Here is a 19,082-nt window from a genome sequence, read left to right as displayed (position 1 = left end):
TATATTCTTGTACGGCTTACATAATATTATTTTATAATTTTGTTCTATTATATATAGATACTTACAGACATTACGTCACAATAGTAAATATATCCTTAAATACCGAATGCATACAGACATATTGTTCAAAATAACAAGTACCTATCTGCTGAAGTAATAGACAATATAAAATTATTTCACGAAGTTAGATGAAACAACAATAATAAAAATAATGAAAATAACAAATAACCGAGTGGTATACTTAACGGAACCTTATTGAAGTGAACCTTAATGATTATAAAAGCCGTGTTGATTTAATTTCAAGCACAGTGTTATAAATTATGAACGACTCAACCTGTATAACTATACAGGTTGCCTAAAACCTGTAGTACCTACCTAACTAATGACACACTAAAATCAGTACTATCATATTATAATATTATTATATGCAGTGGACACACCGGAATCCTATATTTATATTGATGATGGGTATACCATTATTACATAAGTATGTCGATTGACAGTAATGTGTGATAATGCAATACACATTATTAGGACGTATCATTAATTGGGCGCAAACACTATAGACGCAGTGTATAAACGGAATCCAGCAAACAAACGCGCGCGCACCATAAAGTTCAGCGACTTCTATCGAAATAATATACTTTTTTTTTTTTATGGTAATGGGCCTCCTTGTAAATCACATTGTCGATTTTTTTAAAACCATCAACTCGTGTTTACACCGTGTCACTGAGTAGGTATAATGTATACGTATATAATATGCATTAATTATTATTCATAAATGCGCGGAACGACACACACACACACACACACGAGCACTGCACACTGTTTAGCTGCAGCACTTGAACCTCACAAAAGCGTTCATGCATTATACATGCGACATCGGTTCGTATAGATGTTGATAACATTATTATACTAAGGTCATTATTATCAACACGACTCCGAACACTTTGTCGAATCTCCGTCTGACGTGTATAATATATAATAACAATATACGTGTACTGCTGCTGTACGGTCTAAAACGTTTGCTTCATATAATAATATGTACACATAGCGTGTAATACTGTAGTATGAGTAGTAGGGACATTGGACCTGTATAATATGGCTATATTGTATACGGCTAAACTTATGATTTGTTTATAGTAAATGGACCTGTATATGGCTATATTGTATACGGCTAAACTTATGATTTGTTTATAGTAAATATAATCAGGGGGTTAAGCTTCCCCCGCCCTCAGTTGCGCCGCTGGGTCGGATACGAAGATGTATTATAGAGTAATGGAGATAACCTCCCTGCACCTCGAGGAACTCCGGCGTTTATACTTGCTATTTCAGACATGGTAATATGGAAATATCATATTTTAAACGTGCGATCTGTCAAAATATTGTAAATAATTTAAGTAGATGTTTTGTATTAGCATTGATTATGAATACTATAATTCATAATCAACGGTGTTTGGTATAAAACAATGTCAAACTGCCTATATTTTCTAGGGTTTAAATTAATTTATTCTTATCGTACTTAAAGGTAATAATATTAGGACGTACTGTATTTTCTGTTCAAATAAACAATTACCAGCAGATTTAATTTTTTTAAATACATTTTGTTTACGTAAATTAATTGTGTGGTGAAACATTTTTATGTAAAGTGCCTACCTATAACTAAAAGTCACCTTGTTAATTTTTCATATAATATAATATATGATATTGTGGCTAAATATACGTAACTATAGTTTTCAATACAGCTGGACTAAAAATATTATGGTTTGTTATTTGTAATTTTCGTTTCGATATAATAATATTACTACTGATGAAATCATTTTCTTTAAATATGAGTATCGAAATTAACGTAATCGTGTAAATTTTGGTTTCCATATTATATTTGCTGGTACAGAACATTAACCGAATACACTATACACACATATATATATATTAGGTACACAATGCCGTTCAAAAATCAAATCGATCGTATTCTGAACCGCCTACAGTAAGTGTATAATATTTAAAAATATGTCTTAAACATTATAAAGTTGTAATGGACACGAGTTGATATTTTTTTTTAACGCGTCCTAAATGCCAGACACGCGATATAGGTACTATCGTAAATATATAAGTCGTTTTTTAATATTGTTGGAACACAATAGTATGTATCGCATATTAGGCTATATTATATAATATATTAATATTGGTGAATGGGGTCCTCTATTATTGACTGCAGCAGCCAGTAAAATTAAAACTACGATATTTTCAGTCCGAAATCGGACGATAATTCCGGAGGAGCATATTATTGTGGTCACAGTACGAAAACGATGAACCAGCTAAAAAATATGTACAAAAAATGCAGAGTATGCCGAAGTTGCTTGAGATGGCCGTTTACGAAAACCGTAAAATGTCAAAGTAAACCCATTGAAATCAGATAAGATTCGTTTTTATAACGACACTATCTAATATTTTTTTTTTTATGATATAATATTATATATTCTGTTGATATTATGGACATGCAGATTGTTTTTTGACCAGCCACGAGACTTGTATGAAATCGATAATGTGCCCGTTGGGAGAAAAATCTGACGATCGACCCATGAACATATTCGAATCTGAAGTATGTCTATTATTGTGTACTGCTGCCATATTTACCTAACTGTTGATTTTTGACTATATAAAACTACTATACCATAGGAGATACAGTAGAATATGATTTTATTTTCCCCCAAAATAGGTTTATACGGGACAACCTTGGAGGATGGAGGACCAATTATGTGGCTCTACAGCAATAATATAATATATATTATAGTCCTGCAGGTATAGCCGTCCGGGCCATTTTGCCACTGCCTTTTCATGCCGGTTGCGCCATGACATGCAATTAGACCAGCCATTTCCAGGCTTTCCGATACATTACTCAATTTATTATATTATTTATGTGAATATCATGTATATACCTAACATACCTCATGTATCATCCACTCTGCAGTTTTAAACGACTATTTTTTGCCAATATAATTTATGCACATCTAATAAATGTTCAGCTATATCGTAGAATTATCTTTAAGCGTACTTTTAAAAACAACAGCCATACGTTTGGTTAAAAATTGTATTGCTATTTTATTTCGGTTTTACCTACTATTTCAATTTAAAGATGAAATAAATTACAATTTCAAATTGTTTACGAATTCTAGTGGAATATATAAAATTTCATAATAATCTTGGAACAAATTTTTTTATATTGAATAAAAAAACCCTAAAATTATTAAAAATGTCATTAGAAACTAAATTTTCCAAAAAAAGCAAAATAAAAATCCTAACCCTATAGTTTTAAGCATTTGGTTGTATATATATACAACATTTTACTTAAACTACCATTTATAATAGCTCACGGTGGAGTGTATATATTAAAACAATGATTTTAAACAAGGGTAGGTACAAATCAAAATAATAATATGCATATTTTTGTATAAATAGTAAATAGAACATATTTAATTTCAAAGACCAAATTATATACCTATATATAATATATCACATTCTATGTACATTGTTCAGCGTAGACCGTATCAATATTTGTGATATTTTACTTTGATCTATGTATTTATTATTTATTTATTTCAATGGGTTGAGCCCAATATACAAAAATAAAACAGTAATAATATTATCATGACAATCAACATATAGTAACACAGTAATATGAAAATATAGGGAAAAAAAATAAATAAAGTACTGTTTAAAAAAATTCATAGTGGTAGATTATACCACTAAAAGTAAACAGCTGTTTATAGTAGACACGGTATACCTATAGGTGCTTGATTTAATAATTATTATGATTGGTCTCAAACAAAAATTCCGTAGGTAGTCCCTTGAGTTATTTGTTGATATCAAATAATATTATTATAGTACATAACCAACATTATACTACATTTTTTGTGAAAACATTTTTTCCAAAAACTCAACAGTTTCCGAGATACGACGATCTTACCTCTAGTCCTCGTCTTACCCAGGTTTTCCCTATGTTATATAAAAAAATCAAGCGCAACTACTTAATTTTTTATAATTTAAACAAATTATTTAGTATAGACAATCTTATAACACATAGGTATAATATTATGAATACGATTTTATTTTAAAACAATAATTTATTTTGTTTGAAAAAAAAAAATAACGATTTTATGTGCATTGTGCATGCATTCCAATTTCACTTAATATATTATATTTTATTCATATATTCTACACATACAGTATACACCTGCCTTTAAACACATATATATTTCACTATTTCAGGAGAAATGTATAGTTTATAGATGCCAGTTAGTGATAGACGATAGTAATGGTAATAAGTATAATATTTATGATCATTGACATTTATCAGGCGACACGACGGTTGTATAATAATTCGTTTAAAATCATTTTAACACATTTATATTTCCGGTTATAACTTATATAATATTATGTGGGCTTAGAATATTTTTTTTACATTATACAAGATGTAACACAAAGACTTAACGAAAATAAAAAAACGAAGCTACTTAAACGTATGACAAAAATTTGTTAAAATTATATGATTTTTTTTTTTTTATTCATTCAAGTAATTTACAATCTATATACAACATTATGTACAATGAGCAAATAGGATATTTAATATAATATAAAGTAGCAGAATTTAACATATTATGTGGGCAGGCACTCAGCAGCACCACCCGACCGAGTACATTTTAGATGTCGTGGTTTTTTTTATTTTTTATTTTAGTAGGTCTCTAGGCCACTGTCTTTTGAGTCTTCTAATTACATTGCCAGGAAGTGAGGTGGAAGAAAATTTCTTTATTAATGGATTACTGTGAGAGTTTAAGTTGGAGTGAAATTTAGAGTAATGGGCTTTTGCTAATGAGTGTAGGAATTTGTAGGTCTTTGTGAAGATTATTGTTTGTGAAATACCAAGGAGAAGATGTTATTAATCGTAGGCAGAAAATTCCCCAAAAAAATATTTTGAAAAAAGTTATTTCGTTCCAAATTAATTTACTCAAAAAAATATTGATATTTTAAAAAAATCTAAAAAATAAACTACTTAACTTAGATAAATGTGTTTACTATCAACATTTTTCTTATAATCAGATTCACAAATTGGCTTTTTTGAATAAGTCCAAAAAAATTTTAAATCAAATTTAAAATTTCTGATTTTCAGTGTTAAAATCTAAAAATAATTGTTTGTATAATATATGTGTAGTGCAAGACAAGTGACTTACTGACTATAAATTATATGATGGAGAATCTGAAGATAAGACTGTAAACTAGCACTCCAAAAGTTACCAATGCTGCCTGTAAACCCTTGGCTATAATCTTATACAGTCATTGTATTAGTTTGTTTGTTATATAATAATATCATAGTTTATTAATATCTTGATCATTCTATTGTATTGTAATTGTACCTTATGTTAATCTTATCTTATTTTTATTTTTTATTTTTATTTTATTTTATCCATATACAATTTAAAAAGAATTTTGGTACCTATTAATACTAGCTAGTATGAATTTACTTTGAATAAAACCGCTGTACAATTATTTATTTATTCAACTGTAGTTCCAAAATATTTAATCTCTAGTAGGCATAGTCTAGTAAAATGGATTTATTGTCATAAATAAATAATTAATATTGATAAGAATTTAAGTTAATAATAGATATCCGTTTCAATATTTAAGCAATATTTATAAGTTATTGTACTTAGTAAATATTTGTAGGTTAAGAATATCTTTTATTTAGCACACAATATAAAAGAAGACGAATATATTATGAAAGAGGGGTTTCTTTTGTGGTGGCCTATACAGATTCATTCACTGTAGAATATAACATTTTTATAATACATTTTCTGACCATTTTCACACCTATTTTTTTTTTTTTTTTTTTTTATTAGAAATTTTTATGCGTATATTAACGACCGTAGTAATCCACTTACATGTGTATATGACGATAGTAATTTAGTAAGTATAATATTTATATTTATACAGGGTTTTTATACCTACCTTTGAATAAAACCATAATGTATAGTTTATCATAATATAATAAATAGTCTTGCATACATTCGATGAAACCTATATATTTCTATAAAATTCACTGTTGGCCACTATATAGTAGTATTAGTTCTGTCTATACGTTGCAGTATTTTTTAGTTGTTGTACCGATGTACCATCAATAGTAATTTAATTACTTTTATAAATAAAGCAGCTAAACAATTTCTAACGAATTTACTTTTGAGCTTTCAGTTATGATGTGTGGACGTGTGGTAAGCAGTAACTCATCATAAATAACGGGTTGTATAATGATATAAGTACTTATGTAACACTTACCCTGTTTAGGTGCCTACACCTTACACAAATTCAGATAGTATAATAGTAGGTATATACATTATACCTATGGGCGTTACCCAGGAATTTTTCAAAGAGTGGTCCAAATTTTTTTAACCTATACAAATTATACAATCAGTGGTTTGTACCTTAAGAATTTTAAATTCTGTCAATAAATGGTGGACCAGACCTGACGCCCCCCCCCTTCTTGGGTACGCCCCTGTACCTACCTATTTCATATCTTATTTTTTTTTTTTTTGTGACAATTAATTCAACTTTTATAGTTACATATGAAAATAATAATATACCTAAAGACCTTGCGACTATGCAATTCTATAATACATATTACCTATATTTACATATTTATATATCTATATATTGAGGTATTATAGATATTTAATATAATATAATGTATTTTATTAAAAAATTAGTTATCTACATTTATACGAATTATGAAACAAACCGGTCGGATTATATATAGCAATGAATAATGGTTTCCTGTTTCCAAATTACTTAAGCATATATATTATGGACTGCATATATAGTACATTAGTACCTAACATATATTATGTGTAATTTGACAACCAGGAAGCCGGACATTCAACTTTACTATCCAACTTGAGTACAGTTGGTATATATATTACCTATGTGGGCTGCCTATACACAATGCCAGTGGCGTAATTCGATCATGTTCGTGGAGGGGGATTTAATAAAAAAATTACCCCCCCCCCCCCCGACACCTACAATAAAAAATTGGTCTCAGTCCAACCATTGTGATCTGTTATCAGTACAATGTATGTAGGTACATGTATAAAGGTATGCATACATTAAAATAAATAATTACATACTGATAAAGTTTTAAAATGTTGGTACTTTTTCGGGTGTAGATACATGGAAAATTTGCGTATAGACGTAAAATACTGAAAATTCCAAACTTCTGCAAAAGATTATAACCTTGGAACCAATAGTCCGACCGAAAAATTCTGATTGCAGCATTGTACCTGTACTTAACTCGTTGAAATATATAGATTTCCGAAAAAAAGTCTAAAAACTGAATTTTTTATGTAGATTCGTGATATAATCTGCGTATGTATAACATACACTTACGCAAAATCCTGATAATTCAATAGATTGTATACAAATACGTAGGCCACATGAATTACATGAATTATCATGGTTAAAAAATAAATGATCATGAAGTACCTATATTTTTGTTTAGAAAATCTCATTCGTATGTGGTGTTTCTAATTTCTGTATACACCACCCTATCTGTAGCTTATAGGTACCTAATGTGGGCTATAAAAGATTACGCGGCAATCTTCTTATATATTATAAAATTTTTATCATCGTATAATATCGCATACACATCGACATTGTATCAAACATATATTATAATTAATAAGCATATTATCTATAAAAACGTATGATCGATTACTCCACGTCATTGAATTTTGAATTTGGCATTTTTTTTACCATTGTAAACTAATTGTGAGCCGTGAGCATATATAACTATATAGTATATACCTAGTACCTACCTATACATAGTGATGAGTACCTATGACGAATAGTGGTTCGGTTGGAACATATAAAAGCATATTATATCGAACGATTTACACAAATGACAAATCTAAATCTATATATACATACCCAGGTATTGAGTTATACCGTACATAGATACCTACATATTGGGTACACATAAGCTGCAACAGGTTGCTATACCATAACATTATATACCTACATACTAATAATAATAACGATAATATAATATAATATCGACGAAAATGTTGTTCAAGGTAAACGCGTTCGTCGTTCGTGTTCTATCAAAATGTATTCATATGCATCAGGTTTGAGGAGACATACGAATATACCTATACAGCTATATTAAATTATATTTTGTAATATATGGCGGTCAGTAACACGCGTGGAGTATACTAACACTGCAGTCAAGTATAATAAGTATATTATGGAACATACAGGTAGGTCGTAGGTATATCGTACATGGTACATCGTTATGAATAAATTAAATATTTGTATAAACACCTATTGTACGAGTGAATATATACCTAATTATTGAGTGTCACCGTTTCGTACGCGGTGTATATAGGTACAGTACATAATATGATGACGGAATTCGAGTCACGCGTGCAGCGTAAATATATAAGCGACACAATAAATAACAACAGTATAAAGCATAGACATCATATTATACCTATCACCTATGGTAAATTATAAGCCAACTTTTATATAATACGCACTCGTGCAGACATGTTCAGAATTTTCACGCCACAGTTCTAACCCTCCCATCCACAAATATAATATTAAGAAAAGTTTATTTTCGTTAAAAATATCAATATTTGACTTTGACAATACAATTATCAATAGTACCTATAAATATATACCTAAGCACTACAGGGGCACTGGGGATACAAGCTGACAAGGGGGAGGGGGCTATAGGGGTATAGCCTTAGATATAACATTTCAAAGATTATACGTCATTTTATATTACCAAGTCAATTTGCAAAAAGCTAGGGGCAGTTTTACATATTGGTTGTATCAGGGACCAACTACAGTTTAATATTTTAAGGTATATGCCTTATGGACCTACTAATAGGTACCTTTACATTTGTGCACATGAAGTTTACCCGCGTATTTACCATGCTTTTGACTTACGACTTACACGAGTATTAATTTATATTAATTTGCGTAAAGCTGTAATAAGCTGGATTATAAGCTATTATATTTTGGGAGCTTCTGTACCCGTATATTATATATCCTTCGATGCGGCGTAGCCCATTCAAAAGATTTTTTCTATATATAATAGTAGCTATTTAACTGTATAAATGTCTGCATAGTATATAGATCGGGTTTTCACGGTTTTTCTTTTTTTATTGCATTTTTTGACAAAATTGATTTTGTTTATTTGTCCATATGGAATATGGATGCGATTATATATATAGACTATGGAGTTTTCAACAAATATTCATATTTCATATTAGCATTTACTATAGACATGATAGAGGAAGTTTTATAAATGTTTTGATTCTAGCTTTGTGTACAATATACATAGAGATATTAATATAATATATTTATAATATAACCGATTTTATATTTTCGATTTTTATTTGTTTTTTCCCTGATTTATGTAGGTATTATAAAATATTTGTATTATTTGAGTATTACAACTTGACGATATTTACAATGGTCCTCATATGTTTTTAATTATTACCCAATAATAAAATATCAAAAGTATTTAGTTACATATGTTTTATATAAGATTTGCGCAAATTTTTACAAAATTCGTTTAAGTCACGAACATTTGCAGCAAATTATTTAGTAAATAAAAATGTATATAGGTACAACATTTTATCGGTAACATACTAACATCCAATTTTTGAAAACCGAATAAAAGATTCTTCGTAAGTTTTCATTTCTGAAAATTCAAAAAAAGTTTAGCGTAGGTACCTAATCATCACTACCCACATGATATATTATATTTTTACGAGTGATTGGAGTTAAAATGTTAATAATACATTGCAGCCTGCATGATATTCGAACCTTTAACAATATACTATTTATCCTCTAATGAGGTATTTGTTATTTTGTTAACCTAACCTGATCATGTAAACTTTTAAGTTCATTATTAGAAAACTATCTCGGATCATTCATTATGAGGGTCATAATTAATTATGTTAGTTATTTGATATTTATATATACATTATAATTACCTATATTATAGTTTTATATAAAAGCCAACATGGCCGTGCAAAATCGTGTCGTTTGGGGAAATCGAACTCGTCTATTCTCCCCCTACGTCATAAATCTATGTATCTGTACCAGCGTACATCAGCGTATGTGTATATAATCTTCGTGATTGTAGATGCTGGACTCATGCAGGACACAACATTGGCCAGCATTATTCTCAAGGACGGGGAACGCTCTGGAAAAATGTAATTTAGACATTTTCCACCGTGATGATGGTTCGTATTTATATGCATACGAGTATACGACCACGTGTCATACGCATTCATCATGTCTACCTCTGTACCACCGTCCACCAATACAGGCTATCCATAGTACCATAGGTATATTATACACTTTTTCATATCTAATGCTAATTTGTATGTAAATATATATATTATAAAGTGCAGATGAACCTGCCAATGCCAATAAAAATGAAAATGAACTATACAAATGCACAATGTATATTATATACTTTAGGGGAAAATTCTTATAAATATAACAATATTATGTGTTTATATCCTTATTTAAAATTAATATTTTCCCATCACCTTTAAAATATATACTACAATGGCCTTCACCGAGGATGTCAATTGGTCAAATTTCCTCAACCATACTGCAGAGTGCAGATACATGATATCTATAGCTATATATAAATGGCGCGTCTATATATAGGCGCATATGTAAAATATATAATCATGTTGATAATTACATCTTACCTAGGTATTTATTGAAAATGTCAAGTCTACGACTATTACTTTCTGTACCTATTACAAGAACACAAAATCGATTTGGTATAGATATAGATCTGGTGTTGCGTAAATATTCCGTTTCCCCACTATTTTTCCGATTGTTAAGTACATTTTAGGAGAGTATCCTATATTTTCAACAAAATTTCGCGATGTCGAAGATTGAATCAAAATATTTATTCTCCAAAACGTGATAACACTAAAATAGAAAAAATAAAAAATATATAAAATAAAATAAAATACATCATCATTGCAGTAAAATCAATACATTTTATTTACCACTCGTTCAGCAAATCTATATTTGGATACCTATAATACCCATACAATATATTATATAGGTACCTATAAACCCCGGGCTAGAGAGCCTCAATCTATATATATAAAAATGAATTGCTATTCGTTAGTCTCGCTAAAACTCGAGAACGGCCGAACCGATTTGAATGAATTTTTTTTGTATGCGTTTGGGCGACGCCTCGGATGGTTTAGATTCTCAAATCATACCCCTACGTCCAACCAGGGGATGCGCTCAAACGGGGATTTAGGAAATTTTTGTTTATAAATGGTTGCCATGGGTTTTAAAACTATTAGTATAACAATAATTATTGGTTGCCGTGAAATCAGAGTGTATTCATTCAATGCATTTAATTTTTTTGTGCGCTGCAGTGTTTTGATATTATATGTATCATCGGTGGTTAATCCACCGCAGGTGGAATCAAGTGAAAACGACAAACTTGGTATAACTTTGATACTTTAGAGTTAAATCACACTGCACTTACTGCAGCACGGGGTAGATTGCCTACCTGACAATATATATATACTGCTGCGAATAAGAATTTTTATTCCGGGCAACAGAAAAGTTAAGATGAATCTAGAACATCATTCACCGAATATTAAATAAGGCATTGAACAGAGTTTGAGTCATATTATACAGTTTGTACATTTAACGGGATCAGCTAGTATGATAATATGTATAATATATATTATATTATATTGATATATAATAAATAATGATATAATATATAATTTATATATTAAGGCTTTGTAGTCTGAACCCTGCTTCATTGTATAATATATATATATATATAATCTAGATATGTGTCAATCACTGTCAATGCTGTATAGTGAATATCAACGTTAGACAACGCATATATATATTATGCTTAGATATATTATTGTCATTAATTTATTCTTAAATTCTACAATATAACTAAATAAATTGCATTGTATTCGGTTAGAATAATAGGTATTATGACTTTTAACGAGTGTTTAGAAAATTATTTTACAAAAGCACATAATAGGCGTAGAATGGGTTAGGGGGGTCTAAGGGGGCTGTATAGTCCACTGGAATTTTGTTTAGTTCCCCATTCCGTACATTTTTTTTTAATTACATTTTTAGAATTTATGTTGTGTGTACCTACCAGAAATATCAGAGCATATAGCCCCCAATATAAATTCATCGCGATACGCCTATGCAAATGCAACAGAAACGGTTCAATCCTCACGGACGTCAAAAAAGTATTAAGTAGGTATCATAATATACATTCATACCTATACAATATGGGTTATCAACATTTTTCATCTGATGCGTATAAAATTATATTATGTAACTAAATGTTATCAGCAATTCTCATAAGGCAGAGGTTATCAAGGGCATTATTACCCGGGATTAATACAATTAATGATCAAATAAATGATTCTGATTTATTAACTAATCACCATCATATTATGTATATTGTTATTACTCATTTTTCGTTATATCGTCATCATCTCGCCGTACAAGCCGGTTTGATGAACAAAATCATTCAGAGTATAAAATCTCGCGAAATTGGGGTGTGTGGGGGGGGGGGGGGGGGTATAATAATATATTTTACTGCTGCGCGGTAAAAGGCGAACGCGAACGTAAAAAAATACTGGTGCGCGCACACACACACACGCACGCACACGCACACACACACAAACACACACACACACACACACAACACACACACACACAACACACACACACGCGCGCACGCACACGCACATCGTCTCCGGCCGGGCGACGACGACGCGCGACGGCGGCAATCCGGCAACGTTGCGCTGCGACGCCGCACGTAACTACCGGTCGACTACATAAAAAACGTAATAATAATAATAATAAACGTGCCCGCCGCCGCCGCCGCCGCCGCCGCCGTGCATGACTTGCGCGACGCCGGCGACGACGACTACACTGTCTGTACACGCACGCACATCCGCCCGACGAATGTGTTTTTTTTTTTTCCCGACAAACCTTGAACGCACGTTTTGAACGCGGCGGCGGCGACGGCCTACGAACCCGTCGCAATCGGCGACGACCCCCCTCCACAGGACGATGCGACCGCGTGTTGCCGTCGTCGTAAACGTTTCGCTTTTGAATGATAATAATGTATACCATAATAAAATAATAACAGTCGCGATTCGATGACGACACACATCTCACTCGGATTTCGCGGTTATGATGATTATTATTGTTTTTTTTTTCTCTCTCCCCGAATTACCGCGATACCTATTATAGGTACAGACAATGATTGCGGCCTCCACTGTGCGTTGTTCTGTTCCTCGTTCTTATATTGTATTACCGTCGTATGTGGCGAACCCTGCACGAACTGCGCTATGACATTAGATTATGTACATAGACGTAATATATTTTAGACCGCTCGTGGTAGACGTCCGCTCTCCGTCGACGTCTCGCTCTCTTGCACGCGCGCCGAAACAGGGTTTCCCAAACCCGGGACCGAATACATTTTTTTTTTATGTATCCTCGCACTGGTTATATTACACACAGTACATCTACCCATTGGTTATATTTATTTATTCATTCGTGGAATATTATATTTCAATCATACAATATCAAATATAATAATTTGGGAGCGGATGTCGATGCAAATCGCATTTTTTCTGAATGCCCTAAAACGGCTAAAACAATAGTTTCCGAGCACAAAATTCGTTTCGTATAATATCAAGGAATTAAGAAACGAAACTTTTATTTTGCATTTTTATTAAACGCAAACGTTTATGCTACGTAATATGTATTTTCTAATTTAACTAGAAATGTATTCCAGCTAAAATATTATTCCACAACACATTCAGAAATATAATATTATCAAATAATTTGAATATTAATATTACTGTTTTACTATTATTTTTATTGTATTGTGCTATAATCGTATATTCAAAAGACTTGACATATTATCTTCAGGACACGAATGTCTGTGGATAATTATACCGAGTAAATAATTACGACTTGTACAATCACAATAATATACCATAGAATTATATTGATACATATAGTATATTCGGCCATTGCGGGACGTGCGCGTTTAGGCGAATTTAGATTTTTTCACCAGCCGCAATATATTGGTTATAGAAGGCATAGGTATACCAACATCTAGGTACGTGGGGCGAATGCACAAAAACCTAAAGGTACGTTTTCCCCGCAGCTTCTGGCGTCGCTACCGGTGGGACACGGGTCGGCGTCTGACGCGGCCGTGCTGTTCCACTGGTCGCGAAGCTGCAGGAAACCTCCACGATTTTATCTGCAGAGTCATATTTTTTAATATATTTTAATGAACTGATAAATATATTTAATACCTATGTATGAATAACTTAAGTGTTACGGTTTCTCTGCAGCAGCGTCAAACAGTGGAACGGCACGGCCGCGTCAGACGTCGCGTATATATATAAGACCCCGACCTATGTATCCGGATCATAGATAATATGAGAATGGATAGGACATATTAAGAACTTATCACATGAAACTTTAGTGATAGTATTTTTAAGGTTATGTGGGGCAAATATTGATATGATATAATTGATAAATAATAATTAATATTTTTAATATTTTAAATATTTAACAAAGTTTAGAGAAATTTTCCAGGCACAAGTGGCACAAAAATCAAAACACAAACTGACAAATATCATGTTATCATTATTATTTAATAAAATAGTTTTGCACATAACCTTAAAAAGCCCGTCTTTCTCTCTTTACGTTCTCTCTCCCCCGAAAAAGCACACGGCCCCACATGGAACTGGTATAGGCATGTCCTATCCATTCTTATATTATCTATGATCCGGACCCGCGACCGGTAGTGACGCTATAAGTCCAGACGCTGCAATGGAAACTTACCATAACACGTTATCTATATTACACGTATAAGAACTAGATGAATAATTGATATCCGATAATAGAACAGTCATCTATATATATATACCTATATCAGTATCTATATATAGTCGAGGATACGAAAACTATAGTGGCTGATTTTAGAATAACATCATAAGAGTTTTTTTCGCGAGCCCTTATATAGTATAGTTTAGTAGATAGCCCTAACAAAATACACCGTGCTCAAATCAGCCACCAGTTTTCGAGTATACCCGAGCATAATTTATGTATAATAGTCGCCAATACGGCTCAATTGCAATTATATAAATATTATTGGCTATATAATATATGCTGAAACGCGTAGCATATATCTCACAGACGATCGAAATATAAATAATATACTATGGATAGACGGATATATAGTGGATGCATTATACACAAATACACTCACATCCTATATATATAATAATGACAAATATATAAAGGGTAACACAATAAGAGGAATTCGTCTCCCAGTTGTAATTGTAAACTACATTGAATGGTTTGTTTCTTCCCCCAAAGTAGAGGGGTCAATGCCGATCACCCCATATTACCCCCCTTCACAATTCACCCCTGATACTCTCGGCGTATCGTGAACAACATATAACTTAGTCAAACAATAAATAATATATTTCCGTGGATTTAAAGCAATTTACATATTTTATTCAATCGCACGCGTTGGTTAAATAATAGTAATTTATTTAGAAATTTTATAAGAACACGTTTTGTAAGTGTAAAATTGTCAAAAAATAAAAATTATAAAAATGATCATAAATCATATTAACTAATGTTCAGAGCAATCTTTATTGCTTATATAATCGCATGATGTAGGTAGGTACCTATACACGAATTGTATGATGTGATGACTGATAATATACATTAATACCTATGTTTTTTTTTTCAAATGTTGTGTTAATTAGGTGAATACATTGCGCGATTGCCTGAAATAAATAAATTATAACCGAACGTTTGAATTTATTCATTTATATCTTCAACATGAGCTAACACTTGTCCGATTATATAGGTACCTATAACTATAAATATATTATATCCACGTGAAATATATTGGTGAACATATTGTCTGAGAAAAAAATAATATAGATTTCAATGGTTTTTAGTTGAAAAAATGCAGCTACTTCAAATGTAGTAAATTATTAAAATTTTATAGTAAGGACTAAAAGACATTTTTAAGGAATATTCTATGAACGTGTTTTAAGGGCTAAGTCCCCAAAATGGCATAGCTGACATGTGAAAATATAGGTGTGCTGATTTTTATCAATTTAAATAAATTGTACCATTATAGTATATGCGCATAATACAATAAATTGAATATAAAATTAAAATTTTATCTATTCTGTGGTAGGCACATGTATACAGGTTCCTTCCTACATTATGATTTCGAAGGTGTCATAATATAGGTGGGGGGGTACTCATGTATATAACTATTATAATTTATAACTGTAATAATACAGCTGGGTATAGATAAGTTTAAGAAATTCGCCATTTAATAATATTATACAATGTGTTGTGACCAGGTGTAGTGTCCAGCCGACGTCATATGAAAGTATACCAAAAATGATGAAGAAATACCCTTTTAAGATTGGGTCTAACTTTTTTATTTTTTAAGTTATACGGGCGCAATTAACTTTTTTTTATCAAAACCATATTATGTATCATGCATTTGTTTATGTATCATATCAAAACTTTTCAACATTTTGACGTAATTTTTTTGAATATAAATATGAATATAAATGTATTTATTTATTAATAATAAGCGCAAGCATATAGTAAAAGGTATACATGGTATGTGAACTCTGATATACAGCAAGATAACATAAATATAACAGAATTAGAAGCTAAGATGCATATTACAATTGTAAATAGTTGCAGATAAATTTGAAGAAAAACTTATGGGTAAATAACAATAAAGAAAGATGTAAAAATGAGATACGTTAAACATAATCAAAAGTAATAAAATCACCCGCAGCCATTAATAAGATATTCGAGAGGCTGTTTATCATATAATTTGTTTTATAAGGGATGGGATAGAATAAATCTCTATTTCTTGTGTAAGTTGTGTAAAAATTTGGATAGTAATAAAGTGCGTCTACTTATAAGCGGAGGGAGATTGATAAATTTTATACTAATTCGTCCGAACCATGAGGAGGCCTATAAATTTTTAAGTTAAAGGAAATAAACCATAGAAAGTTATTCTGAACTGATTCAAATCACTTCAATTTCCTTACATAAATGATCATTGAATGATCAACAAGTTCGTTTAACAAAACCTAGGTTGCGCATTGTCTTATTTTTAACATTTCCGTATGGGCTGAGAAATTTAGTTTTGACTCGAAAATTATGCCCTTAAAGGTTGCCAAAAATTCAATATTTAAATTGGAAATAATGTAGTTTTAATTGATAGGATTTTCGATTTAACAAAAGCGTATATATATTTGCATTTGTCGATATTTAATGACAGCCGGTTAGCTGTGCACCAAGACTGAACACTATTTATGGTAAACGGACAGTTTGTACTATCTATTGTTTAAGTTGCATATCGCGGACACTTTGTACGGTGAAAATAATTTGGTAAAAATCGATCGCGGACACTTTGTACGGTGATAATAAATTGGTAAAATTCGATCGCGGACGTTTTGTACGGTATAAATAAACCGGGAAATATATCTTAAAAGATGAGATAAAATACTGATTCAATACGTAGAACTATCCGTCGAGCACGTCGTAAAAATGTTCCTGAAGAACCTAGGAGTATGCAATTTGTATTGCCCGAGAAATGGAAAACAACTATGGGTGGTGAGTCAAAAGAATTTTTAATTTACGACAGCGAAAGTGAAAATAGAATGTTGATATTTGCAACTTCTCGAGCCTTAACTATATTGTCATCAGCCTCACTATGGTTTATGGATGGAACTTTTAAATGTTCGAGTGTTTTCGCTCAATTATACGTTATAAGAGCTGAATTTGAAGATAACGTATTTACATGTGTTTATGCATTCCTCCCAAATAAATTACAAACAACATACGAAGAAATGCTTACCAATGTTATTTTAGCTTCTATTCGGAACAGGTCTCCAGTTAAACCAGAAACTATAATCATTGATTTTGAGATAGGAGTTATAAATGCCATAAGCTTAGTTTTTAATCAAGTAAAAATTCAGGGCTGTTTTTTCCATCTGTGTCAAAGTGTATGGAGACAAATACAAAACTTAGGATTATCCAAAATGTATAAAGATAACGAACAAATTGCAAAACAATGTAAAATAATAACATCTTTAGCGTTTTTACCAGTTGAAGAAATACCTAATGAAATAGTTAATATGTATTTAACTTTTACTCCAGAACTATTTCCATTAATATTTTATTTTGAATCAACATATATTAACGGAAAGAATGGTGCACCAAGATTCCCTCTTGAAATTTGGAATGTGAGACACCAAACAATTAAGAACTCACACAGGACGAATAATTTTAGTGAAGGATGGAACAGTTCGTTCAATAAATTGGTTGGATCGGCTAATCCAAGTTTCTGGAGTGTTTTGAGGTCTTTGCAATTAGACGAATGCTCTAGTCATTTGAACAAAAACAGAAGACAAAAAAACCAAAATACACAAAATAAAATTCATGATGCCTGTGTACAGCACGAAAGTAAAATAATAACTAATTTACAATTGCTCGAAATAATTTGCCATACGTTTAATTTTTAAATATATACATATATTATGATTTATGTGACAGTGAATGTTTTAAAAATACATACCACGAATAATTATTGACGAATTTACTACCATAAATATTATTATTATTATTTTTTTTTTTTTTATATGTTAACTACCTGTGTTTTGTAATAACAAATAATACATTTTTTTTTAAATAGTACAAACTGTCCGCCATGTACATTTTATTACTTTTTTAAATAGTACAAACTGTCCGCCATGTACATTTTATTACTTTTTGAAATAGTACAAACTGTCCGCGGTTTTCATTTTTTGTGGGTGACCGTACAAAGTGTCCTACAACCCTATTTATATGTAAGTCAATCGCGTCCCTTTGATTTATAATTATTTTTAAATTAAACTAAATTTTCGTGATGT

At 31.1% G+C, this 19,082-nt stretch overlaps 1 protein-coding gene across 1 annotated transcript; it reads left to right on the top strand.

Moving 5' to 3' along the window:
• Nucleotides 1-1,943: 1,943 nt before the first annotated feature.
• On the top strand, nucleotides 1,944-2,782 carry LOC132948601 (uncharacterized). Its single transcript, XM_061019140.1, has 4 exons — nucleotides 1,944-1,987; nucleotides 2,252-2,397; nucleotides 2,505-2,602; nucleotides 2,720-2,782. The coding sequence occupies exons 1-4, from the start codon at nucleotides 1,944-1,946 to the stop codon at nucleotides 2,780-2,782; spliced, it is 351 nt and encodes a 116-aa protein (XP_060875123.1).
• Nucleotides 2,783-19,082: the final 16,300 nt, after the last annotated feature.

Source organism: Metopolophium dirhodum, chromosome 7, assembly GCF_019925205.1.
Source record: "Metopolophium dirhodum isolate CAU chromosome 7, ASM1992520v1, whole genome shotgun sequence".
Classification (NCBI taxonomy): domain Eukaryota; kingdom Metazoa; phylum Arthropoda; class Insecta; order Hemiptera; family Aphididae; genus Metopolophium; species Metopolophium dirhodum.
Note: the sequence above shows the minus strand (reverse complement) of the source record. Positions and strands in the feature narration are given on the sequence as shown.